This window comes from Chiroxiphia lanceolata, chromosome 3 (genome assembly GCF_009829145.1).
Source record: "Chiroxiphia lanceolata isolate bChiLan1 chromosome 3, bChiLan1.pri, whole genome shotgun sequence".
Lineage (NCBI taxonomy): Eukaryota > Metazoa > Chordata > Aves > Passeriformes > Pipridae > Chiroxiphia > Chiroxiphia lanceolata.
The window spans coordinates 16,507,001-16,532,656 of NC_045639.1; the positions used below are offsets into that span (position 1 = coordinate 16,507,001).

General features: G+C 46.9%; 1 protein-coding gene across 1 annotated transcript in view; it reads right to left on the bottom strand.

Annotated features, from left to right (window-relative positions):
* Positions 1-25,656, bottom strand: part of GALNT14 (polypeptide N-acetylgalactosaminyltransferase 14) — a 96,149-nt gene that overhangs the window by 16,619 nt on the left and 53,874 nt on the right. The window contains exons 3-9 of the mRNA XM_032682654.1: positions 22,460-22,558; positions 13,604-13,671; positions 11,007-11,072; positions 8,771-8,892; positions 4,459-4,546; positions 3,703-3,787; positions 2,473-2,576 (exon numbers count right to left, since the gene is read on the bottom strand). Coding sequence (XP_032538545.1) covers positions 2,473-2,576; positions 3,703-3,787; positions 4,459-4,546; positions 8,771-8,892; positions 11,007-11,072; positions 13,604-13,671; positions 22,460-22,558 — 632 coding nt within the window. The remainder of the gene's footprint in view (positions 1-2,472; positions 2,577-3,702; positions 3,788-4,458; positions 4,547-8,770; positions 8,893-11,006; positions 11,073-13,603; positions 13,672-22,459; positions 22,559-25,656) is intronic.

Genomic DNA, 25,656 nt, shown 5'->3' on the forward strand with positions numbered 1-25,656 from the left:
TGGTCTTAATGTAAAGCCTAATGAAGACGTGATATCTGTGCACTGCAGTTTGGAATAAGGACACAGTGCTGGGGAGGCATGAGATGGTGAGGACTCAGAGTTCCCTGCTTCAAACTAGTTGCACCCTGCAGACTCTGCTCTAGGCCCAGCAGAAACAATTAAAGCACAGGTTTCCTCCAGCAGAGATGACCCATGGAGTCATCCATGGCAGCTAACAAACAGGGTATCCAGACAGGCAGCCAAGAGCTAAGCGCCTCAAGAGAAGGTAAACTGAGGCACCAGCTAAAGCATGGCACAGGGTCAACTCAGAGGAGCCAGGGGAGCAGGAAATGACAGTGTGCATCACTTGACCCTTGAGAGATGTTGCCAGTGCAAGTGGTCCCTTCAAGTGGCCCCAAGGAGGGATGTCAGCAATACGCATTGGGGTGTACAGGACTTGGCCTTCACTTGGCAAAATACCTTTAGCACTTCTTGCTGGCCTGCAAGTCCTTTCTGCCATTACTCATCTAGAGGGAATTAAGTACATTTAAGAAGCAAAACACCTACAATATCCTTCTTCCAACACAAAGAGACTAATTTTTGTTTTGCCTAAAGTCTCCAGCCCCCTTCTAGTTGCACAGTCAATAACATTAAAAGCAGCAGTGATGCTCCTCAGGACCGGAGTCCTGCATCCCCTCAGGACTAAGCTACCAGGAAAAGCATGGTTCACTGCAAACACCCAAAATGAGCAGCTGCTTGGTCAGCTCCTGCTCTCCATCACCTGCCCAGAACTGACTGGGCCCAGGAGGGTCTCAGCTGCCCTTGCTTATGTGCAAAGGAGAGATGGGACACACTGCCCTTGACTGCTGTGCCTGCAGGAGATGCAGCTGTGAGCCAGGCACACTGCTGCTCTCAGGGCGATGGGAAAGAGAGGATCTGCCCTGCTGCTATGCAGACCTGCATTTTTTGTTGCAAAGTTAACCTGCCTGGCTTTCCTTTGTCACACCAATGTCCTGGCACACCCTGCAGCACAGCCAGTGTACGTTCAGCTGGGACCAGCCTTCTGGGGCACAGCACCAGTGAGGGAAATCTTGTGCTCTGCTCCGTAGGATGGGCCATAACCACACGTAAGGAGCACAATGCCTGCCATTACAGGGCATTGGACAAGCTGCCAGGATGGAGCTTCCCCCAAGAGCAGGCTGTCCTGTCACTGTTCATCTCCCAGGAGCAGCTCGGGCTGGCTGCTGTCAGAGGCGAATGACAAGCAGCAAGAGCAGGTCAGACACAGTGTGACAGTCCTTCTTCCCCTCTCTTCCTGTCTAGTTCCTTTCTTTGTTTGGGCCATTGATCCAGCGGGGGAGGCAGGAGGGCTGTCACTCCCCTCTTTGGTTTCCTTAGAGCCACCCCACTCAGACACTCTGGGTCAGTCTGGTGGCAAGATACCCACCCACAGAGAGAAAGCATGAGTGAGCAAGATCCTACTGCACAACAAGGTATAACTAAATAACATATATCTAGGGGGACAAGGCATGTGAAGCAAACAACAGTGCCAGGCAGTGAATGGATTACTGCAAGGTGGCAGCATCTGTTCCCTTGGATGACTGACAGCACTGCTGTATGTGTTAAGACACAAGATCCTTCCTTCCTGGCTAGCCATACTCCCCAGGGCTGCAAGCTATTAAAGCCAGGTTCTGATCTGTCTCACATCGAATGCCTCCCTCTTCTTTCCTGGATACAGTGTATTGCTCTAATCCACAGCTTTGCTACAGCTTCAAAGAGAGAACAGCCCAACCTGATCCAGCTCCACCTGACAAGGAGGACAAGGGACAGGCTGTTACCTCTTTCATGTGCCCTCTCAAGTTTGCATGCAGGAGATTTCTTAATGTCCATCCTGTCCCGTGACAAGAGGCAGAGGCGACTGAATTTAGGTCAGCTCTTAACCCATTATTTTGGTGCAGGAAAAGTGAGTGTTATGGAGAGCCTGGCAGCGCTCAGCCAGTCAGTGACACAGGAATGGATAAGCAGTCGTGTTACTTTGCCACCTATTTGCAGCAGCATGCAGAGGTAGCTACTGTTCCAGGTACTCTGCAAATTCAAGGAGGCACTGATGCCTCAGTTCACAGCTTCGAAATGCTGTTGGCAATGGAATAAGACACATCTTTGCTTTATTAAGGGGAAAATAAGATCAGGAAAGAATATGAGGGTAACACCAAAGCTGAAAACTCTGTGGTTTAGAGTATTTACCTACAGAACATCAAAGCAGCATGTAAGACAGGCAGTCCCGCATCCCAGTAATTGCTCAATTCCCATCATTCCCATCAACAATATGGTTGTTGCATCCCTTACATTACTGAGACCATAACCTATGAATGTCAGTGAGGGAAACCATCCAGAGCATTCAAAGCAAAGTCCAAAATGACCTTGTATCCATCTGGCATGACTCAGAAAGAGAAACCAACACAGCAAGGCAGAGAATGAAGAAGAATGACTCACCGAAGTTCTCCCCACCCCAGATGTCCATGGCACTGTCATATTTCCCCAGGTGGTTGAACCAGGCTTTGTCGATCACAAACAGCCCTCCAGCAATGATGGGTGTCCTGCAGAATGGGTAAGGAAGAGAGGACACACTTTCAAACACTGCCTCCCTTTGCCTCCTTTTCCATCATTGGGACATTACCTATGTACTTTCTTCTCACAAAAAAAAGAAAAAAAGGACAATGTACTTGAAAATGCATCTGAGCCTTTCTTTCAGCTGCCTTGGTATTTTGCTGTCAGTCAGAAACTGCCTGGCACTTAATGACTGCCTAATGCACCCGTTAGTACAACTCCTACAAACCCAAAGTTCACAGCCCTGATTGTAGGCTTCAGCATCCAAAATGCACTTAGCACTTGGGGGGTTATTCACTCAGACCAGCTTTTTGCCTGGAGCCAGCCTATTAAGAGCACCATTCCACCGGGGAGAAGAAGGCAGAGCCAATTCAGAAAGGCTTTTTAAAAGCCATCACTAGCTGTGTGATCTTTATTTCAAAACAGGATTATTTTTCAGACTTTGGATTAGCTAAGAAAACTGCACAGAGAAGGTCCATGGAGGAGGGGAGGGCAGACCCAGAAGATAGCTTGAGGAGAATCTCTGTTTGCTGGCACAAGTCTCCTCCATGCCTCATAGCCCAGCGCTTCATGGCTGGGGCTGCAGACACCAGCACCGGGCTTGCTGCCAGGAGAGATTTTCAGCAGAGTGAAGAACTCCCTCCACCCCACAGCATGAGGACAGATGGCATCTCTCCTGCTCAGTTTTGCTCTCTCTCCTGCACCCCCCGTTTCTGAGGAGTCTCCAGTGAGGTTCAGAAGAGCAGCGCTGATCTGGAAAGACTGGCCTAGACATCGTGGGCCAAGGCCTTATTTTTAAGTGACAGCTGAGCTGAAAGGAGCAGTAGTCTACAGCACTGGGCTTCTTCCCTAACCACAACACCAAACCCTAACCACTACCAAAACACCAATAACCATAAACATATGCCTTCTACCTTTGAGGCACTCTCAGGCTTCAGTGCTGGGGGTGAAGCTGTACTGCAAAACCCAGGCTAGCCAGAAGCTTGCTATAGGTATTAGAAGTTCAGAGGTGTCCTGGAAGAAGCAACACACCTCTATGGTGCATGGGGACACACATCAGGTCAGAGGAGAAGCCTGTTCTGCCCCACAGGTGCTTCCTACCCCTTCTTGACTTACTTAATGGGTTCGGTGGGATCAAGTCTTTTGGCTTTCTGCTCCGGGGAAAGCTGCTCCCATTTGAAATGCAAACTCCAGTCGAAACCTAAAACCAAAGTAGAGAAGTGCCATGGGGACATTAGAAATTGGTATGAATTGGGAGGCAATGCAGGATGCAGAAGCTGTGTTTGATGAAGCATTTTCCCCACTTTCAAATGACTTTAGCCACACAGATGCAGCTCTTGGGAGAAGAGTCCAATCACTAACATATTTTACTACTATGTATGAACAAGAAACAACACATTGCATTACAATTGCAAAGTCAAGCACTCCAAAGGCAGAAAAAGTCAGAATTAAAGCTGCTGCTGAAACCTTGCTTAGTCCCCTTGTGCACACAGACACACACTGACGGATACTGCATGCTACAAATAGCACAGGCATACTAATAAGCGCTACAGTTGCATCCTTCATTTATTGCCTAGATATCCCCCACCTCCTCCTGTCACTTTCAGTGCTGCCCAGGGTGGCTTTGACATGACCCTTCTTTCCTGCCTGACTGCCTTATGCACTGTAGCAAACACTATTGCTCATGCCACACTCACCTGTCTCTAGAATAGCCTGGAAGTAGCCAGCGGGGAGCACTGAACAGTGCTAATGCACTTTTTTTGTGAGGTAGCAGGAGCCAGAGGCGTGGTGCAAAGCCACCATCTCCTCAGGCCAGTGCATGTTCACACCACGGCTGGACACCCACAGGGCATGTATGATGCTCGGACTTACCTCCTCTGAGGTCTGAGGAAGCCGCCACATAAGCAAAAGTGTCCAAGTTGATGATGTCAATAACGGGGCTGACCACTCGGGTGGGATCCTGGAAAGCAGGACCAAAAAGACCTATGACTTCAGATGACACCACTCAAACTGGTCAAGGGATTCTCCAAGCTGCTGCAGACATCAGGTGGCTGGAAATGTTGGTGTCATTCAGGATTGTCAGGGACCAGCGCCCATCACTGCCTCCTCCTCCTCAGCCATCACATTAATTCAACCAAGGAATTAACAGCTGCAGCACCAAGTGGCAGAGGTACTGCTGGGAGCCAGGGGCACGTCAGCAAGAGAGGCTGGAAAGGCAGGCACTGTCTGTCCTGGGAAAGAGGGCTGTGTGCTGCTGGGCTGCTCCAACCAACTTGGGTTTCACCCACAGTCTTGCCCTCCACAGGCTGGAGGGCTGGATGCAAAGCTCCTTCTGTCTTTTGCAAATTCACCAATGTATTCCCCTTTCACCTCACTTTTAATCAGATTTCAGAAACCAAGTGACAAACAGGCAATTGAAATGACAGAGCAAAACCAGTCACATAGCTCAAATACAGGTATTTTTTATAATGTGCAAACTATGGCAGCACAGTTAAGAGTTTTGCCAAAGGTGTGAAAGGGTTAAAAAAAGAAGACCCGATTTATTTAAAATAGTTGGTGGTGATTTAATTAACATCTTGTTATGGGCAAAGAGATTATACAAACAGTTATGAACAAAAATATCTACAGGAGGAAGAGACTCTGACAGCTTTGACTGGTCTCTTATCTCCCCTTTTCTTTTCGAAAATCCCAAACTCCAATTATAGCTCAAACTTCAAGGTTTTACCCTCACTAGATCAAATTGTTTTTCACAGCCATACAAAGGAAAGCATCTGAGCACACATGGGCTTGCTCTCTCGCTGGGAAAAGACTTTGTTTTAGAAATCAGTCCTGACAAAGGAGTATTCAAATGCAGCTGTAGGAAGAAGCAACCAAAGGCCATGAGCTGGGAGCTGGACTAGAGCCGATTTTTCCAATTGAGCATGACAAATACTCAGTATTTCCATAACAAGGTCAAGTCAGGGGTCTTACCATCACTGAAAGGGCAAGGTCTGCTCTATCTATATATTGCATGGGGAAACTCAAGTCACATCCAAGCACAATGAGCCTTTCAAACCCCTCAAATCAATCGTGGCTGCTGCACAGTGCCCCCCAAGCTGCCACAGCCCAGTACAGCCAAGCATCCTGCAGTTGCTTGAGGGTAGGGGAAAGGTTTTAAGTAAAGCATCTGCTTTGTGTGCTGAACACGGCATGGAAAGGATTGTATACACTCATTTAAAACTTGTCCCTCAAGCATCTTATTGGTGAGCACTTCTAGATAGCTGACACTCATCCCCAACTTCAATTTCACTGCTACTCATTGCACAGCACAACTTCTTGTAAGAAAATCCCCTTCACATCTGGGCTGAGTGCATTACTGCAAAACACTACCCTTGAGCAGTGCTGCCTTCTCCCTGCCTCACTTTCCCTGCCATGTCCTCGGAACATTTATATTTACTCAGCTTTCATCAAGGTCTGTCTGACCGTCAAAAGAAAAGCACGGCATGCTCAAGAGCACAGCGCTGTTGCTATGATTTATTTTGGGCTGAGCACCAATCTTATTATAGGCAGCTTCATCTCTCTGTTTTTTTGATACCCACTCATGGCAGGGCATGTTATTATTAACAACACCCAAGTCTTCAATCCTCTTTCACAAACCTGAGAATTCATTTCTCCAATACATTTCTCAAATATACCAACATATGGATCTAAATGAATAGCAAAAAACTCTGAAAACGGTCCTGAAGATAACAGATACATTTCAGCCTTGGAGAAGGACCTTGACTGCAGCTTGTCTCCCAGCCTCTACATCATGACCTTGTAATGGTCAACAAAAAGGGCCACAGTTGCTCCTCTGGCACCACAGCAGGATTAGGCAAGGTAAGAGGGCCAAGCTGCCCCTCGTGTGCATCCCACTTCCCAAGAGAGCACCAGACTGGAGAGGTATTTGAGCTGTAAGTAAGGGGTCGCCATTCACTGGTTCATCCCAGAGCCATTTGTAAATACAGTTTTGGGGCGAGCTTGTTGAGTCATACTGTAAAAATACCTCAGGCTGCATAATTACATTTTTAGAAAAGTTATTCAGTTGAAATGCACCATTAATGGCTTTAGAGATATTTGTTCCATAAGTAAAAACAAGAGCCCACGCCACGCACTCTCAGTCATGCATTTGCAAACACACTGGTGCAAGACACCGACCATCGTTGCCACTCCCTGGGACACACACCATCCCAGGCACAGGTCTGACACCCCTCAGACTCCCCCTCATTCCCCCACACTCCATCACTTGCTTTTCCTGCTTGTTTTCAAATCCATATGCTGGGTATGTGCTGCCCACACCCACAAATTAGTATCAGCCTGGGGAGGATACCATCAGCTGCTGGGAAAGCTTGATCTAAGGCTTGAGGGGCACTTTCACGGGGTGCATGGTGCCACACATGGGCTCTGGTGTTTCCTACCATGAAAGCTGCAGGAATACCTGCTTTGGCTCAGAAAACAAGGGAAGTGATGTGCAGGGGTGGGTGGATGGTGGTGAAAAAAGTGTCCAGGTTTGCTTTGAGGCGCTCAGCACCCATTTGCTTGGAACTTAAATCACATTAGCTCAAAGTAAACTGTTTCTAGGAATAACAGAGTGAGAAAATGCTCTTCCTAGGTGGCTGATCCTCACGGAGTGGTTGGACAGAGAACCCATCTCTTGAGCACAGCCTGAAGGTGGCAGCAGTAACATTTCATACACTTCACTGATCAATATTTTAATCCTGATGGAAAGGATGGGTACGGTGGTCCTGGGAAGAAGGAAACCAAGGACTTTGCCCTTATCCTGCAGCTCCTGTGAGCAGTTAAAAAGCAAGCAAGTGGGACTGCCCTTGTTTTGTCAGTCCCTCAACACTCTTTGTAGAATGTCTCCCTTGCTGGCTGGGGCTGCAAGATACTGGACAAAGCGAGGGCAGCACAAGCAGCAGTGCAACCTTATAGACTGCCTTCCTTCCAGCTAGAGAAAGATTCACTCCAGAAGAGCAAATAAAAAAAGTCCACAGAGGTGATGTGTGCATTTGATGCTGTATTCAGAGCAGGAGGCAGTGAAACTCCTATGGTGATGCTGCACATGGCACCAGAGCTGCAACTGATAATATGAAAAGACCATTTTAATTACATTTATCAGTAGTACTGTTGCCCAGTCTGCACACCAAGGTTGGGACCTCTCCAGCACTGGCTGCACTATGAGTGCCAGCAGCACCAACAGCTCTCCCCTGCTGCAGAGGGACCGGACCTGGTGCTCTGCCCCCCTTCCCCTGTCCCATCACTGGTGCACAGAGGTGGGAACAGTACAGAGGTGTTCTGGCCCAGCCAGAACAGCTATCACATATGGAGGTGTGAAAAGCAGGATGCCTTGGATGAGGGGTACCGTGAACACCAGCTAGGCAGGTTTCTCCATGACCCACCACCTCAGCTCTCCCTTGCTCCTCAGATGCCTTTATGTCAACATAGTTCAGTAATTTTAAAATTACTGAGTAATTAACACTAGTAATGAGGAGCCAGAGGTGTAACGAGGTGAAGGAACAAGGCACGGAGAAGGGAGAGGATCATGCATCTGTGCTGAAGCTGAAGGCTTCATCCCCTGCACCCTGGTGTCAGCAGGTCACCAGCACAGAGTTCCCCCAACTCGAGTGCCAAGGCGTCGGGAGCCTCCGTGTGCACGTCTGGCGAGAGAGTCGCCGCCGGCGAAAGGCGAATGTCATTGTCTGCTCCGAAATCAGCAGAATTTAAATCCTATTAAATCAATTTATTAGAGCTTAATTTGCATGAAATTAAATTCGGCCCCTATTCAAGGAGCCGTCACTCCCTTAAATCATCATCACTGAGCATTTTACATGAGCCTAATTAAAAACTCTGCTGGAGCACTGCCCACGTATTCCCCTTTCACCACTCAACCTGTGCTTGCCAGTTAAGAGTCCCACTGCCCTGGGAGACACCTTGTCCCACCCACCCACGTGCTCCCCCAGTCACAGAGACACCCCATGTGGCTGTTGGGTGGAGGAAGACCAGAAGAGGCCACTTTGTACCCCAAAAGTTCATCACTTCCTTATTCGGATGCCTTGGATGCAGTTGGTTATGGTTGGATGGCCATGCCCATCGAGAAGGAAGAGGAGGTGGACATCACTGATACATCCCCTGAGGGTGATCCTGGTCTCTCAGGAGCACTCACCTCTTTGATCCTCTGCAGCAGAGGGAGCAGCCAGTCCTTATTCACCTCACAGTGACTGTCCAGAAAGGTCAGGACACCTGCTTTTGCCACATCTGCCCCTCGGATTCGGGACCGGATCAGACCTATTCAGGGACACACCACGTCAGCTGCTGTCCAGATGGCTGGGTAACACCCCCAGGCTCCTCCAGCATGGTCTCTTGCACTCATGCATTCCCTGGGTTTTGACCTGCCTGAACCTCATTCAGATAAAACATGGCCCAGGTTCATTGCCTCCCTCCTGATGCTGCAAGGTATGCTAACCATTTCCTAAGTTTCCCAAAGCAAATAAATGGTTCCACCAAGATATACGATTTATGCCATTTATGCCAATCCTTAATTTGCACAATTAATTCTGCTGTCACATTCTGGGGCAAAACATGACTCAAATGCTTTCATGACCCCCTTCAGGTAATAAATCTAACACAGACATAAGGCAGTGGGGAATGCACCAGGGGAGTTGAGGGTGAGATCACCTCGTGCCAGAATTAAGCTTTTCTTAGACTGTTAACTTTCCCCTGCTGTGCCTCTTTCTGTGTCCCAGTGACCCCCAGATCTCTCTCCTGCCCTGAGGCAACTTGCTGATCTGCAGCTCAATGGGAACACACTTTCTACCAAGGAAAGAGAGTTGGTTTTCAAGGTGCTAAGAGCCCACTTGGCTCACCAGGGACCTGATGGTGAATTTAGAATCCTTTGGAGATGGAAGTGGATTGCTGCATGTGTTTGTGAGAGAGAAAAATGAAAAAAAGAGGGACGTCATGAAAAGCAGCTGTACACATGGATTTCACACTAGTCTCTTCAGCAAAATCATTGCTCTTAAAGATGCTCTGTTCCTATTTATGCAGGAGTTAAAAAGCTTTTCAACATTCCTCCTGCATGCAGTTGATGCTCAAGTGAACTGCAGCACAAGAAAGGAGATGGTTTGTTGGCAAACAAGAGGGGATGCGGGTGACTCAAGAAGAGCAGAGCTTCTTTATGAAGGAGAAACAGTGGCAATATGAGGGGTCATAGGGACAGATAAAGAGAGATAGAAGGGTTTCAGGGAGCAGTCACACATCAGGTCCATGTAGAAGGTCACTGACTTTCATATTAAAATTCCCTAGAGGAACAGGGTCAAGGAACAGCCTCTGAGCAGCAGGGAGAGGGACAGGAGAACAAAGCCTGGAACAATCCAGCATTTGCCAAGGTCACCTTCTACAATACAGGTTGTCACTGTATCTCTCTCTGCAACTCCTAAAATCTCGTGGGTAGCTATGTGTTCTGCACCAACTCCAAACCTCCCCAGATCCCAGCAGGCCCTGAGGGATACAACTTAAGTGATGTATTAAGCAATGTAATCCCTGGGTAAGCAATCTATTAAGCAAGGTAAGGCTGGCTTCCCACATTCTGACTGATTTATAGAGCACCAATACCTGTGGGTCTACATGCTGGAGATAAGCACATATGTACCTCCATCACACAGGACAGAAAGATGAGAAGGATGTGAGGGTCTACGGAGACCTCCCTTATTCTCCTGCCAAAGCAGGTATGTCTCTTACACCCATGAGATTTGATGCCACCCTGTCACCAGACCTGCAGAGCTGAAACCCTCTGCAGAAAGAAACCATGATGAATCTCCACTCCTCAGTCTCCTCAACCCAGCACCCACCTGGACTCACACCTTTGATTTGCAGCACGAAAAAACTTAGGGTTTTGTTCTCCTAATACCACAAAGAAGAATTTGAAAGCACACACGCAGGCTATGGGGAGTTGGAAAATGTCTCAAAAGGTTGTCAGCAGCAGCCCAGTAGGACGTACATTCATCCTCCACACAGCCTTTCTTAATCTTTCAAATATAATTAATTATTAAAAAAAAAAATCCCACAGAAGCAGCAGGAGCAGATCTCCTCTCTTTTATTAGAGCAAACATCTTTACAAATAAGACCCGGGGCTTTGTTTTGCCTGTTCTAATTTTCTGGCTAATAAGCTACAGCTGAGCCTCACTGGATATCTTAATAGTCCCATCTTTTTCAGCAAGAGAGGGGCGATCCATTTCAAATCCCAGCCCTTTATCACATCCCCTTTTATCATGGTCCTCCTGACCCCAGGAGCTGCTGACCTCCCCTGTTGGCCACTCCATGGAGGTCTCCCCTGACTCCATCGCTCTCACACCTCCCGAAATCTTGGTATCCCACCTGGGTTGTGGGCAGGTAGCTCTTACCTTCTCGCCGTCCATTCCGCAAGCACTTCACCTTGGGGAGCTGTCCCAACAAGCGGCAGTCATCAGCTTGGGAAACACAAAAGGGAGGACATGTCACCCTCAGCCCTCATGGTGGCTCTGGTAGTAGAAATGGGGAGTCCTAGGGGAGACTGTGAGCAGGGAGTACCCTGTCCTGGACTGGCTGATGGCTTGTTAGGGTGATAGCAGTGCTGGGTCACAACACTCTTACCCCTCAGCTCATGCAGCACAAATCCTGACTGGCAGAGCAGCAGTTTTCATGAAACTAGCGTAAATTCAGCAGACTGACACTGAAAGCAGCTGAGTTATGCTCTAAAATCAGCACAGAAGAGTTGTGGTTGGGGTCAGAATCTGATTTTTTGCACAGTAATGCAAATTACTATTTTTGGTAGCTGCAAAGCAACGCACAAGCTCTTTGATGTGCGTCTGGTTGGCAGGGCAGGAGCTTCCTGTGGTGGCCTAGAGGCTTCAGCGAGGAGAAAGGGATGGTCAAAGAGAGCCCTGTGGAGCAGCTGGGGGCTCCTCATGCCCTGGGCAGCAGCTCTATGAGGCAGAAAGGCCTGACAACCACCTACACCTGAGCTAGGGAGGTCCTGCAATCCCACACGCAGTCACTACCTGCAGCACCAGCATCCATCTTCACCTGGATTTCTCCCAGCAAAGTGGAGGATGTCAGAGCAGGGCCAGAGCTGGGTCTGCAGGCAGGTGCACCCATCACAGCCCCCTCTATCTCTGCACCCTCATACTGTGAACTTCCACAACCCCTTCACGCCTCCCACAGCTCTGCCTCCTTTTCTTTGGCGCTATAAACACACCCACACATGCCCCATGCCCTCTGCCCAGCCCCTGCACCTGCACACACCTCTGAGCACTTTCATCTCCTCCAGCAATCTTTGCTGGTAAAGAGACATCACCGTACCATACCCTGAATAATTCGGGGACAGAGCTGGGACAGGGGAGCAGAAGTGGCAGGGCTTGGCTACAGACACACAACGGAATTCTGCTGTGAATTCACATGCAGAAAAGCTGCATCCCAGTGAATAACAAGGCCAGCAGGTAGAGAGAGGTGAGAAATGAGACACAACTGGGCATGAGATAAAAGCACTAATTGTTTGAGGTGGGTTGCAGGGAAAAAACTGACCATGTGTGTATAGTGTATTATGCAAATACATGCATTTTATGTAAATGCATGCAGAGCAGATGCCAGCAGGCTCAGACTATCACAGGAAAGAAGATGTCAGAGAGGTGAGAAGTGCTGAGTAGCTGAGGGTCTGCTCTAAGTTACGCAGGAAACATGCTCCCCTCTGGTGCCCTGGGATGAGTTTAAACCCAGTCCTGCTTGTTCTCCGTGGCTCATGGCAGCTGGTATGCTGTGACAAGGGAGCTTCATTTCTACAAACCTGTTTCCTTTCAGGAAGGCAAGTACTTTGTTTATTTAGCCGAATACCTGGCATCTACTTCCTCCATCCTTCAAAAATCCTGCTCTGCTGTACTCCAGAGCAGCTCAAGTCCTTGCACCTGCTCCTTTTCCCCACCACAGCTGGTTCCCAAACTTGTCTAGTCTGCCCACTCCGAGTGCTGGAGCTACTCCAAAGCTCACCGTAATCACGGCAACTCCTTCCCCTAGCTTCAGCAACTTCCCAGGGAGGTGTCAATGACAGGAAGTGGGTCTTGTGTGAAATCTGTCCCTAATGCTCTCCAAGGCAGTGCCTATTTATAACTTCCAAGAGCAAAGCCTAGATTCATGTTTTCAAAAACCTGTCTGGCTTTGTTTTCAGGTTTCCTAGTTTACGGCTACATTTTGCAGCTCCTTCAAACGTAAGTGTCACAGACCACTCAGATGGTTTATCATCCTTTTTATGCCTGAGACAGTATTTTTGAGCACTTACTCTCAGCACCTGGATCTTCAACTCGTGCATCGCACTGGGCAAGGTCTTTAGCTGGAGTGGTTCCCTGGGAGTCCCTGGGGCTTCAGCTACCTTCTACTGGAGATCAGACCTATCGATTTAACTTGAGTCATGCTATTAACTGAGAGAACAGCAGGAGGATGTGGGCAGGATGTGTGGTGCACAATGCTATTTATGGTGCCTCTCAGAAATGGGAAACCCACACAGGGAATCCTCATTATATGGGTGAAAAAAAATCAAGAGTTGCTGACCACCTACATAAATGTATACAGAACATATACATAAGTCCAAAGGGTCAGACTGTCATTATTCCCTGCAATTCCAGTGTTATCAACCCAGAATTGCTCCTGGCTGCAGCTGAAAGCCAGATCAGACACACTACAGCTGTGGTAGGATACAACGTGTAAGGACTGGATTCATGTCTATTGGGCATAAAAACAATTTGCCGTGTGCTTTTCTTGTATTATTTTCATGAAGAGAGATTTGATCATTTGGAACTTGAATTCTACGCGGCGATGCAAACCCAGCACAGCAGGGTTTGCTCTCCACAGCTACACAGCTTTGAATTTCCTTCCACTTCAGCAAACTCTTTCCCATCTCTGCGTGCATCCCAGTCTCTCACAGGCTCTTTCAGTTTGGCCTCTTGCTTTTAATACAGAAAGGGTCACTTACGATCATCACTGTAGTCATCCACTAGTATGATTTCATGGACGAGGTGCACTGGGGTGCGGTTCAGCACGCTAAAGAATGAAGAGAGAAAATCCATGACAGTGCTTGACCAAATTAACAACCCAGCAAACGGAGTGGAAAAACCTAGGAACTGATCTCTGCCAAAGCACAGAAGACAAGGCTGGGATTTCTGGAAAGGATATACTAGATAAGACCCAGAAACCACTCCCCCCCCCCCAACAGTGCCTGGATATCAACTCCCTGTAGCCTGACCTAAGAGCCAAGCGCTCGGTATTCCTGGGAAATACCTGAGATTGACCCTTATCACCCTTGTGAGCAAAAGCAGAGCACCATGTAAAGCCAGGAAAAACTGGCTTTTTAGCAACATGCACATTGCACTGGGATTCCTAACTGGGCTTAGGAAAAGCTGCTTGTCACCCCAACACCTCCTCTGGGGCTAATGATACGGTGTCCAGCAACAGCAGGGCCAACACAGAGAAAATTACCCAGCTCAAACCCATCTTTACACAGCTCACAGCTGCAGCAGGACAACTCCTGTTTTTATCCATGAGCTGATTGTGTTTCAGAGGCTGCCGAGAGGATAAGAGCAGGGTTGGAGCGCATCTAGTTAATGAAAGAGAGAGTCTGGAGGATGTGGTTCACAGCTCCCTCCATGTGGACAGACACTGTGAAACATGGCTGAAAGCTACAATCTTCCCTTAATTATGCCACCAAGGGTTTTTTTTTTATTATTATTATTAAAAAGCCTAGACCTGTTCTTTCTCTTTCTCTCACACTGCCTAGACCTGTTCTTTCTCTTTCTCTCACACTGCAGAGTTTGGCAAAATTATACAAGCCTAAAATCCTGCCCCAGCAAAGGGTCAAGGCTGACTTCTTGAAGCAGAAACCCCAGGACATCCCAAAAGTCTCCTAAGTGCTTGGTTTGGGCTTTGATAAGGCCAGTTGGGTTGTACAGGCTTTTCCAGCATTCAAACTTCTTTGTCTTCATCCTGAGTGTGGTTCCTTTTTCACACAGGATTTAAAATCCCCCCAAATTTCAGACCTTCAAAATTCCCACTGGCATTAGAGGGCAGTCACCCGACTAGCTAACAACCTTAAAGCCCCTGATCCCTGCAGATCCTCATTAACAGGTTTTCCCAGTCTCTCAGGCTCTCAAAACTCCAGACAAAAAAAAAAAAAAAAGCCTGGAAACCTGGAAAAGCCACATCCTTGGCTCAGACCCCAGACACAAGGGCTACAAAGGACAGGATCCCCAGGGGACATGGGTGCTTGGGAGCCACACTGGCAGAAATGCAGAACGGTTTCACAGCCTCACCCCTGGATATCTGAGGACATTCACCAAAGGGCTGCATTTCTCTGATGAAACCTTCTTGATGAGAACTCACAAGACCACTCCACCCAGGGGGTGGCCCTTGCCAGGTGTCTGCTGCCTGCACTGGTGTACATCCCCCACCCCCCACTCCAGATGCTGGAAATACAACCCTCCAGAGAACTGAGCTGGATTTTTTTGGAAGGCGTACAGGATATCCCAAGGTAGATGCTTGAAACAGAATCATAGAATCACAGAATGATTTGGTTTGGAAGAGACCTTAAAGATCATCTAGTTACAACCCCACTGTCATGAGAAGGGATGCCTTCCACTAGACCAGAGTACTCGATGCCCCATCCAATCTGGTCTTGAACATGTCCAGTAAATGGACATCTACCAGTTCTCTGTGCCTCACCACCCTCCCAGTAAAGAATTTCTTCCATATATAATGGATGCTCCCTGCATGTTGGTTTTGGGGTTTTTTTCCCTCAGCAGAAATCCTGAAAAAAGGGGGGTTCATATCAGACTGGAGTGGGTAAGCCTGGCACCTCCCTTGTGGAGGTCCTCAAAAATCACTTCCAAGAATGACTTTCCCTGGAAACACAAACTCTTCCAGTTTCAGGATCTTAGCAAAAACCATTATTTCCCCCACTTCAGATGCCTTGCATGTTAATGTCAGAGTGGGAAGGGAATAAAAGGTGCCGTCCCCTACACAACAGTAGCTGTGGCCACCCTGACAACACCGTGGCTTGTACCAAGCAGAGTCAGACAACACAGCCTCACCAACATCTGGAGCCTGTTACTAGGAAAAAGTGCCTGAGCACCCCTCCTCCTGCTGGGGCACACAGAACAATTTAGATGTGCTGTTTCCACCTGTCAAGTGTTTTTTAATTATTATTATTAATAGGTTTGTTATTTTTTAAAAATCCCCACACGCGAGAGCTGAGTTCAGCAAATTACCGCAGCCGAGCGTCAGTAGAGAGAGACAGGAGAGCAATATCACGCTCAGTGGAATATTTAACAAGCGCTGATTGCCTGGAAACCTAACTCAGTGAAACCTGCAGGAAAGAAGCAGGCTTGTAAAAAAGCTAGCAAAATAAATAAATAACCCATGGAGAGCGGGAGGGGAGGAGGCAGCGGGCAACTTGAACATTCAAATCCCGCCTCTGCCTAGTCTCCCCTACGGATTCAGCAGCCAGAAGTGCAATGCAGGGCTTCGCTCTAGGGGAAGGAGCACACGAAGGGGCTGATTCTTGCTTTTGCTGGTACCAGCCAGAATAACTCAACCAAAACTGTGGCACTTGGCTGTGTAGACTCAGACCTGGGCTCTAAGTGGTACTCAATGCCTTTGGAGGAATTCCCTCCGAGGCAGCTCTTACGGAAGAAAATCCAGCATGAAAATTCCCATGGCGCTGGGTCGGGAAGATGTGTAGCCCCATCTCTGCTCTGCTGCTCCTTCTGTTCCCAGCTTAAGGAACTCGCTGCCAACTCTATGCCTGGACTTCCCACACCATAGATCATGAAACATGTCCCCTGAATGCCAGCAATGGTCATCTCTGGGATGCAGAGCATTGGCCAGAGGGGGGGGGAAATTTAGCCAGCATGCTGACCTACAAGGGAAGGACGTCTCCAAGGACTGCTCTGGTTCCATAAACCCTCATCCTTCCATGGGGTTAATGACAGACACCACTGTGGGTGACACAGCATCCCCTTATCCTGTACCATCACAGCCCTCTCCCATCAAATCTCTTGTGGGCCTCCCTTACCACATGACACTTTTCCAAAACTCCAGTGAACAACTCACCCTCACCCTGGTGAGGGCGGCCCAAAGGCTGGCTCTAAGGGACCTGATGTTCACTGATTTCAGCACTCTTTGAGCTCATTATTGCCCTTACAAGTCTGTGCACAGACCCCAGCAAGCCCAAAAACTGCTGCTAAGCTAAAGGCCCCTTGATGCAGGCACAAAGAGATCCAAAGGCTGCAACACCACAACCATAGCCCACTTCCCTACTCAGCCAAGAGCAAGCATGCTGGCTTTCCAGCAGAGCCACATCCACATCTCCAACACATTTTCTGCCTGTGCTCTATTAATCACATGATAATGCACACGATGTTGGAAACACAGAAGACTATAAACACCCCTACTGCAGTACTCCTTGGGGAGGATGGGAAACAGAGGCACCAAATCCTGCACATTTTCAACGTTACGGGGATTTTTTTTTCAGACAGACTACAAAAGCACTTCTAAAAATTCAAAGCCGGTTTTTCTATTACTTTTGCCTCTGCTTAGCTTTGATTTTTTTTAATACTTTCTTTTCTTTATGTCTCTGCATGGCTTTTTTTCCCCTTTTATATGGGTAAAATCAGAAGACAATATTGTAGTGCTTTGAAGTTACTCTGCTATTTATAGATTTCTTTCCCTGAAATCAAACATAGGCAGGTATATACTGCATTGATGGGCACATTTTAACAAATGAAACAGCTTTTATATTCTGTTGAGACAGAGATCACAACATTTTCTCCCTTAAATTGCCACAAGTCCTGTTACCACTGAAATGAAAACTCATGCCTCTAGTCCAGAAAGTGCTTACATTTGCTCAATACATTAAGACCAGATTCATTGCTGAATTATCTTGTAAAGTCAATGCTGAAATTTTCTTTGTTTCAATGGATTTAGCAGATCTTATGCAGACGTAGCCATGGAGAATTTCACCCTAAATTTTCATCGTTAAGGTCCTTCTTCCATCATCCTTGACAATTTGGGATCCCTTTCCACCTACCTGGAGGTAAATATTGGATCTAGCCATTTCACCTCCAAATAAATACCAGTGCAAAAGTCACCCTGACATATAAGACATGGAAAATGTTCACGTGGAGGAGTTTAGACCTTCTGACCAAAAGTCAGTATATTTTTAGTCATCACCCAGAATACCACTTGCTTTAGAGAGATGGCTGTGGACATTGATCCTCGGGAACTCATGAACCCATTAATTTTCTCCATGGCAACATATTGGGACTTGTTGGGGGAAAAAACCCCACCTCTGGGAGTATAATAAAGTGTACGAAGGGCTAAGGGTCACAATTATCGAAATCAGACCACGAGTGCGGGGAGAAAATGCCCGCCAAAATGAGCTGCTTCAACAACCCCAAATGGCTAATTATGTGGGAAGAGAGACATCACACCAAGAATAACCATAATGAGCTTTGATTACACTGCGGCTTTTGCATTTTATTCTTTCAAATACCCACCAAGCTCTTTGAAATTCAAGGGTTCTCTTATGTTAACATCAAAAGGTAAAAGCGCATGGAGGGCTGTGTACTCAGTCACCACAAGAGATGATTAGCAAATTAAGAAAAAAAAAAAAAGCCCAGGGTTTAAGGAAAAAGCAGGAAAAAAAAAAAGAAATGAAAAAATAGTCAGCACGAAGTGCTAATTATACAGTGTCTGTGTAACACCTGGCTTGTTTTTGCTTCTCTAATCAGGCTCATTTCAGTTATGGCACAGATTCTATATGGTGCCAACGCTGCCAAAGCAAGGAGGTGCGTGGCTTTGTCACCTCCCTGTCTCAGATGTGTCTGGATGCAGACAAGTTAGTGGCATGAGAGGAAGGTGTGAGGTGCTGCCTGCCCAGGACATCACTTCTCTTACTTATAAGCACTGGAAAATAAAAGACACGATATTCTCCCTGCTAATTAATGACCTAAATATTTGATGTGGTATTCACAGCACTCGCATCGGGACTTTTGCCAAAGGATGTATTTTGGTTTGTCAGCAAGAGGTAAATAATTAAAGTTTCCTTATTCCTGCTCTGAGCTCTCCAGCTGCAAGTTTGAAGAATAAATAAATAAAAACCACTCAGCAGAGTAAACGGGACTGTCTCACTCTCTGCCCAGCAGGTCACCCACACAGCAGGATTAAGATTCCCTTGCTAAATGCAGGCTAGCATAAGATGGAAAGACAGAAAGGAAGAAATTGCTTGTTTTGTTTTTCTTTTTTAATTCTAAATGCCTCTGTATTGCTTAATTTCTCCCTTGCTGCTTCCTTCCCATGTTGGGTTTACTTACACGGTCCCATCCCCATACTGTTGGAGACCCTCACCATCTTTAAGGCACTGAGTCTTGGAGCTTGAAGCTGAACCACAGAGGGATAAGGAACTTGTTCAAGGTCATTTGAAAAGTGAGCAGTTGAAACAATCCAATGGTACTTTCTCCCATCTGCACAGTTTAAAAAAATAGTAAAAAATCTCAAGAGCTGCTTTGCTATTCACCATCTCCTCCTTTCTGGCCTCTTGTCCCCTTTTCTATTTGCCTTTCTCACAACAGCCACCCCCTACTACCTGGGCAGTTGTACGTATTCACAAGCATAGTTGCACCACATGCATTTATAAATGCTGACTACACTATTTGCAGAGATTTGGGCATTCGATTAATTTGGCCTCTTTTTTTTTTTTCCTCCTGCTTTACTTCCAGCTGGCAAATGGTCAAAGATCATGAAACTTTTAAATGAATTCATTATTCAACACAGTTCACTAGCTTTTCCCAATAGCTCTGACAGTGCAAAATGTTCATAAACGAACCGTCCCAAACACTCACAACGTGACTTGCGTAAGGGGTGGTGTGGAGGCCACGTGTTGCTGCCTCTGCTTCGCAGGTCAGAGCACTTGCACCCCTACCAAGAGCCACGTGAAACAAACTGAGCCTGCCACACAGCTCAGCCTCAACACTCAGGAAACATTAAAGCTCTCAAGCACCCAGGAAAATCACAGGAACAGCAAAATCCTTCCTGCTCATCGTGAACGTAGTCTCTTCTGCAAGAAGCCATTTCGTCCCCTGACAGACGGTGCCTTTACCAGCATTTCCCTCTGCCACTCCTTTGTGTTTACATGAAGTCCTGTAGGAAGTGCCACCCCCTTTGCAGGGATGGTGCCCTATGGCATCACGGCTTTGGACAAGCCAAGCAATGTCCCTTTGCCCTGTTTCTTGCTCCTGTTATGGCAATTAACTGAAAACATTGCTTCTGCGACAAGGCTGGAAAATCCAGTATACTGGAACTCAGGAAACCAGGTTTGCAATTCAAAATCTTCTACTAGCCACAGCCAGATCTGTTTCTCAGTCTGGGTTATTCCAAGAGTGCAAGATGGAGTTGTACTAGGGAGAATAGGGCAGAACAAGTGGCCAATTTACTCACCACTAAACTCAAAGCACTTGGCCACAGACTGTCCCAAAAGGCACAAAGCACTGTCAGAAGGACAGAGTTTGTTTTGAATGGCCATGGAAAATGATCCATGTTGTTACAGCCACTGTGGGATGGAGTTATCTGGAAGATCTAATTAAGCTAAATATTTGCTGAGCAAGAGGGGAAAAAACCCAAGCAGTCAGAAGGCACAGTAAATTAACCTACAGAGGCTAAAGAGGCAATGAGCTCTCAGCTGGGTCCAAAAAGAGTTAGAGAGGTGGCAATATGTGCCCAGTAGCCACCAGAGAGGAGCAGAACAGGACCCACGTCACCAGCACAACTTGCCACCAAGGGTTGGTATCCCTAGCATTGGTTGGATGAAAGCAAGTCCCTGTGCACTGCATCCAGAAGGAAAACAGTAAACCCTGATGCCAAGAGGCCACCTCCAAGCCATAGGGACCAGAAAAAGGAGAGTCAGCTCAGGATCTCAGCCCAGAGGGAGGCAGAGAAGATGTGGGATCCAAGGCTGTCGTCTCAGTTCCTCACTGCCTGGGCTTGCCTCTGTGGTGCAGCTCAGTGGAATGCTCCGTGGAGCTCTGGCATTGTTTGGAGATCAACCTTAGAGACACAGGACTCAGAAGGGGCCCCAGAATTGGGGAAAAACTCTCCAGACAAACAGGAGTGCTGGAATTGCCAGGGCACATAAGAAAGAAGGAACAGCGCACATGGGCAAAACTGTGGTGGAAATCACACACAGCCGGGTAAGGAAGGCAGTAAAGCCAACTAATCAAGTTAAGCAAAGAAAATAAGAGGAAGAAGGAAGAAAGTAATTTTATAGCTGGAAATCAGAAACTTCAGAAAACAATAACCTAGAAGAAGGAAAAATTCAATCTATCCGTATTTCTAACCTTGCCATCACTGCAATGAACAGTTCTCTAATGAAGCCAGCTATGGGGGATCCAGGTATAAGAGCTGCATCATGCATCTAACATTTTTCATGTGACAACATTACTCATGATCGTACCTGGTAGGACAGTCAAGTGATGAGTTATGAGGAGAAATGAGATTAAAGTCCATCTCTGCACTTAAAGCTTCCTATATCTCAGTGGGGGCCAGAGGACTGCACCTGCCATCTCTGTTACAATTGGTTTTGGAGAATGGCAGCTTTATGCAAGGCACTGTAAAGACAAAAGAGAAGGTTCAAGATCAAGGAGGTGGCACAGAGCACCAAGTGTCAGTATCACCCAAAATCCACAGATCCTAGAGAGAGAAAGCAGTGACAGATTATTAAGTGTGAAAGAAGGAGATGGGATTGGGCACGAAACCATAAAGCAAAGAAGGAATTCAATTTCAGGACTGTCAAACTCATTTGTGGCCCTGGGTGTGCTCACCTGAGGAAGGATGCTGTTTTCAGAGAAAAGTTCAGCAAGGATGTGACAGTGAACGAGGAATGACTGAAGCCTCCCTGTAACCAGCAACCCCAGTCTGACCAGTACCAATGATAGCAAGGGGTCCCCGGGGATGTCAAGGTTTAAAAGACAAGACTTGCAGCAGGGCACAAATCTTTACAATGTAGGCACGAGATGCACCTGCAATACACTTACTATTGGCACAGATCAGAGTGCATCCAAGCTTGCTACAGAGGAACCCACCAGCCTAGACCCGGAGACAGACCCCTCGAAGGTGTGGTGGGCACACCTCACCAGTTCTTCCCACAAGAGAACTTGCAGATTCAAGGCATATACTGGGATTAAACACTGATTTGAAAAACCTGCAGTGAAAATTAAGCCTTTAGTCTATTCACTACAGCAAAACACAGCCAAGAACAAACCAACAAATGAAGGAATGGCCACATGCCCAGAGCGCTCCACCGTGTACCCGCAGGAGTACAGAAACCGTCTTTGTAAACCTAGTCTGCGTGTGTGCCATTAGGGCTTCTCAATTAGCAAGCCTTTCTGGCACTTGATGGGTCACTGGAGAAGCTCAAACAGCACTACCAGAGAAAATATCTGTACAATGATAGCTGTCCCTAGAGGACTGGGAGAAAATACAGCTGAGCTCTGATACCCAGCTGGATATAAAAGCTCTTATCCTAGACTTTGTCTAATCTGCTAACGCTCCCCCAAGTGTTTCCCGTGCTAGACCCTGCAAAGGGAGCACAGCTCCTTACTTTCCTGAGCATCCCACTGTAAAAGCTACTTCTCTAAGACCAACTTTCACTCTAATTTCTCTCGAACGTCATTTGAGACCACAGCTGGTCCCATTGTTACGGTGAGTGCAAACAGATTCTGCCTTTATTTGTGAAAACCTCTAGCTCACTCACCATTTTTTAAGAGATCACCAGAGCTCTTACCTCCGAATTGTCCTTAGCAGGGTTGACCTGGCCTCATTGTGGAAGGTGATGATGACACTGGTTGGTGGGAGGTCCTGGCCATAGTGCAAAGTTGTACACCTGGGGAAGGAGAGAGAAGAAAAGGCCATTCAGGTACTGGAATTCAAAGTGGGAGCTTACTTAATTTACATAGACAGCAGAGTCCATCAGTAAATGGTCCTCCAGCCACTATTACAAATAAATAAATAAGAGCTTTTCTGTCTGAATCTCGAAAATGCCAAGTAAGTCACTGAGGATTAAAGCAGCAAAGAATTTAACTGTCATTGATAGGAAGGGATGAGAAGGGATGCCCAGCGGGCAGCCCTTTCCTCTAACCAACGTTTCCCAGCTAGCACTCTCACATCCACCCAGCTGGTGGCACCAGCAGAGGTAAGAGCATCCTTGCAACTCCAGCTCCAAGCCATCTCACTCCCAACCTCCCGAGGCAGCAATTTCCACCAGTTGCAAGGTAAGCCAAGTCCTGTTTCTAAATTGATTGTTTCCTTATTCATTCTGCCTTAATGGCATAACCGAACTACAGGGAAGATTGGGATTTAAAACTTTCCAAACCCACAACTGTGACCACGGCCCCTGCTGCCTCCTTCCCAGGAGGAAATGTCACAGACTCAGTAATTACTTTGACCTTTAGCTGATTACATTTGTGGCTTTTATTGACCGATACCAACATATTCCTTGCTCAGAAAATCCAGATACACCTCTTACATCTGTGATGCTCTTTCCAGGTCCCTATCAGTCCCTGTGATGACACAACAGCAGTAGGAGCCCATACCCAGCCTGAGGAGCTCTCCATCACAGCCATTATGTCCCTTCACATCCACATGCCAATCACCTGCCGCTGTGTCACTGCCCAGGTGCTACCACGACTATCCTCAAATCAAGCAGAAAAAAAGGACTGAGCAACCGCCATTAGTTTGCTCCCACCGAGTTCTGGAGCACAGTATCTGCAAGGTGAAGTAAAAACAGATGGGTAAACTAAGCTAGGGATGAAGAGGAGAAAGCAGGTAAGAGTAGCCAGAAATTGCTGGTTTATGCTATTGAACACGGTTATGTTGCACGAGTGAAGAGCCAAAATGCTTGAGATATTATTTTTGACAAGATTTTCCATCTTTTAATTTTGAAATTGCATTTCCAATTATCTACAAAGTGAACTAAACTAAAGGAAAAAAAAGTGTACAACAGGTAAAACAATTCCAAAGATAAGAAAAAAATGGTATCTTGAGTGGGACAAAATATTTCCAAGATCACACTATATCACTTGCTGCTTTCTCTCATTGTTTCACTCACAACCTTTTCCAAATCCTGCTTCAACCTGACCAAAAGCAGTTTTCTCATTGTTTTAGCTGGAAATTCACAATCAAGCCAATTCTAATTCTAGGTACATCCCCAAAGGATGCCAAAGTTGCACAGCTATTCCATATGCAGGAGAAAGTTCAGTAACATTGCCCTGTGTGACAACACCCTCATTCATCAAAATTACATCTCAGGGATGCTGGAAACAGAGGGTTTCTGAATTATGAAACAGCACTGGGTCATGCCCTGAGCTGCTCCCCCGGGTCACTGCAGCCCTGTGCATTATCCAGTAACCAACTCCAGCTGAGCCTTCCCAAACTGATGTGATGAGAAAGAAGTGGCTGTTCAGCTCCTGTTTTGCCATGCTCAGGCTCAGCTCTCACTTGCTTTGCGGAGCTCCAGACTGTTGCAACTGCCTCTCCCTGAGCTATTTATACACTGTTCCCAGATGCATGTCCTTCCACCCACTTCCAGCAGGGTTCTGTGGAGCAAACAAGGGAAGCTATTTCTGGAAAAGAATGAAAGAGGGTGGAAAACATAAAGTCATCAATACTTTACTTATGTTATTACAACAGCTAAGGAGCTAATAAATAAAGCGGCACCGTGTGCGTGCTGTACCACCCACCAGTGGGAGTGCTGGGAATATTGCAACCCTGGCTGAGCGCTCCAGCAGCCCGATGAAGGCTCCTCGTGCGCAACAACTTGCTTCTACAACTCCAGATGTCTGTGCACCAGATTGGCCTCGCTAGACAACATGCATCTGGGAAAGGCTGAAACGTCTCATATGAGCACCTCCAGAGCTTGGTCACTGGTGCTGCAACCCATCCCCGGCTTCTGTTTAACGAGACTCGTTGCATCCCAAAGGGACCAGTGACTGCGCTGCTGCTGCGGAGCAGGCAGGGACCTGGCAGCACCCCCTGCCTCGCTTTGTCTCTGTGGCCAGTACTACACCACAGCTGGGACTTGCCTCTCCAGAAACCAGCCCAAAAAGTGTTAGGCTGAGCTGCTGCATCTGCCAGCATCCCTCCTTCGTGGTTCCTTTGTGGCCCTGACTCTGCCCTTGCCCAATATTTTACCCCTGGGCTATTCTTTCAGGAACCCTCCCAAAGTTTCCTCCAGTTGGTCCCTTTTTTTTTCCCTCCTCCCCTAGTGTAACTGCAGCAAAATATCCTGGCTCCCCAGAAGACAGATTTCAGTTTAAGTTGTTGACTACAAGTGGTTTTTTGGCACTTACTTGGGTAATAAAAACCACAGCTTGGAAAAGCATTAAATCCAGCATGTCCAGAATTATTTTGTGTGACAATTACATCTGGGGTAATTTCAATTTAATACCTCACTGCAAGTGAAAATTGCAGCATGCAGCCCTAAAATTGCTGTAATAATGAAAATAAACCTGCTAAGAGCTGCCTGTGCTACCTCAGGCTGTCGCTGGATAAACGTTTTGTGCCACTTTTGGTATTTCATAGGTCACACAATTGCCAACAAAAAAAGAAAAAAAGAAAAAACAAGAAAAAAACCAACCAAAAAAACAAAAACAAAAACAATAAAAACCACAAACAAACAACAAAAACAAACAAAAAAACCCAAAACAAAACAAAAAAAAACACCTCCCAAACCAGAAACAACACCCATACATTTGCAGGAAACCAATGGAAGTTTGGTTTGGTTTGTTTTAAATTGTTAAAAAAAAAAAAAAAGGGTAAAAAAAGAGTAATAACTGCACTGCCTATATTTGCAGTGTGTTGAAACTCTCTGGCTAAAGTCATTTAAAGTCTGATGCTTTGAAACCTTGCAGGAGGACTGGGGAGCAATCCTAGCACAGCAAGTGCTAGCAGGAATGCTGCCAGGCTGAAGTGCCTGCAATTTGG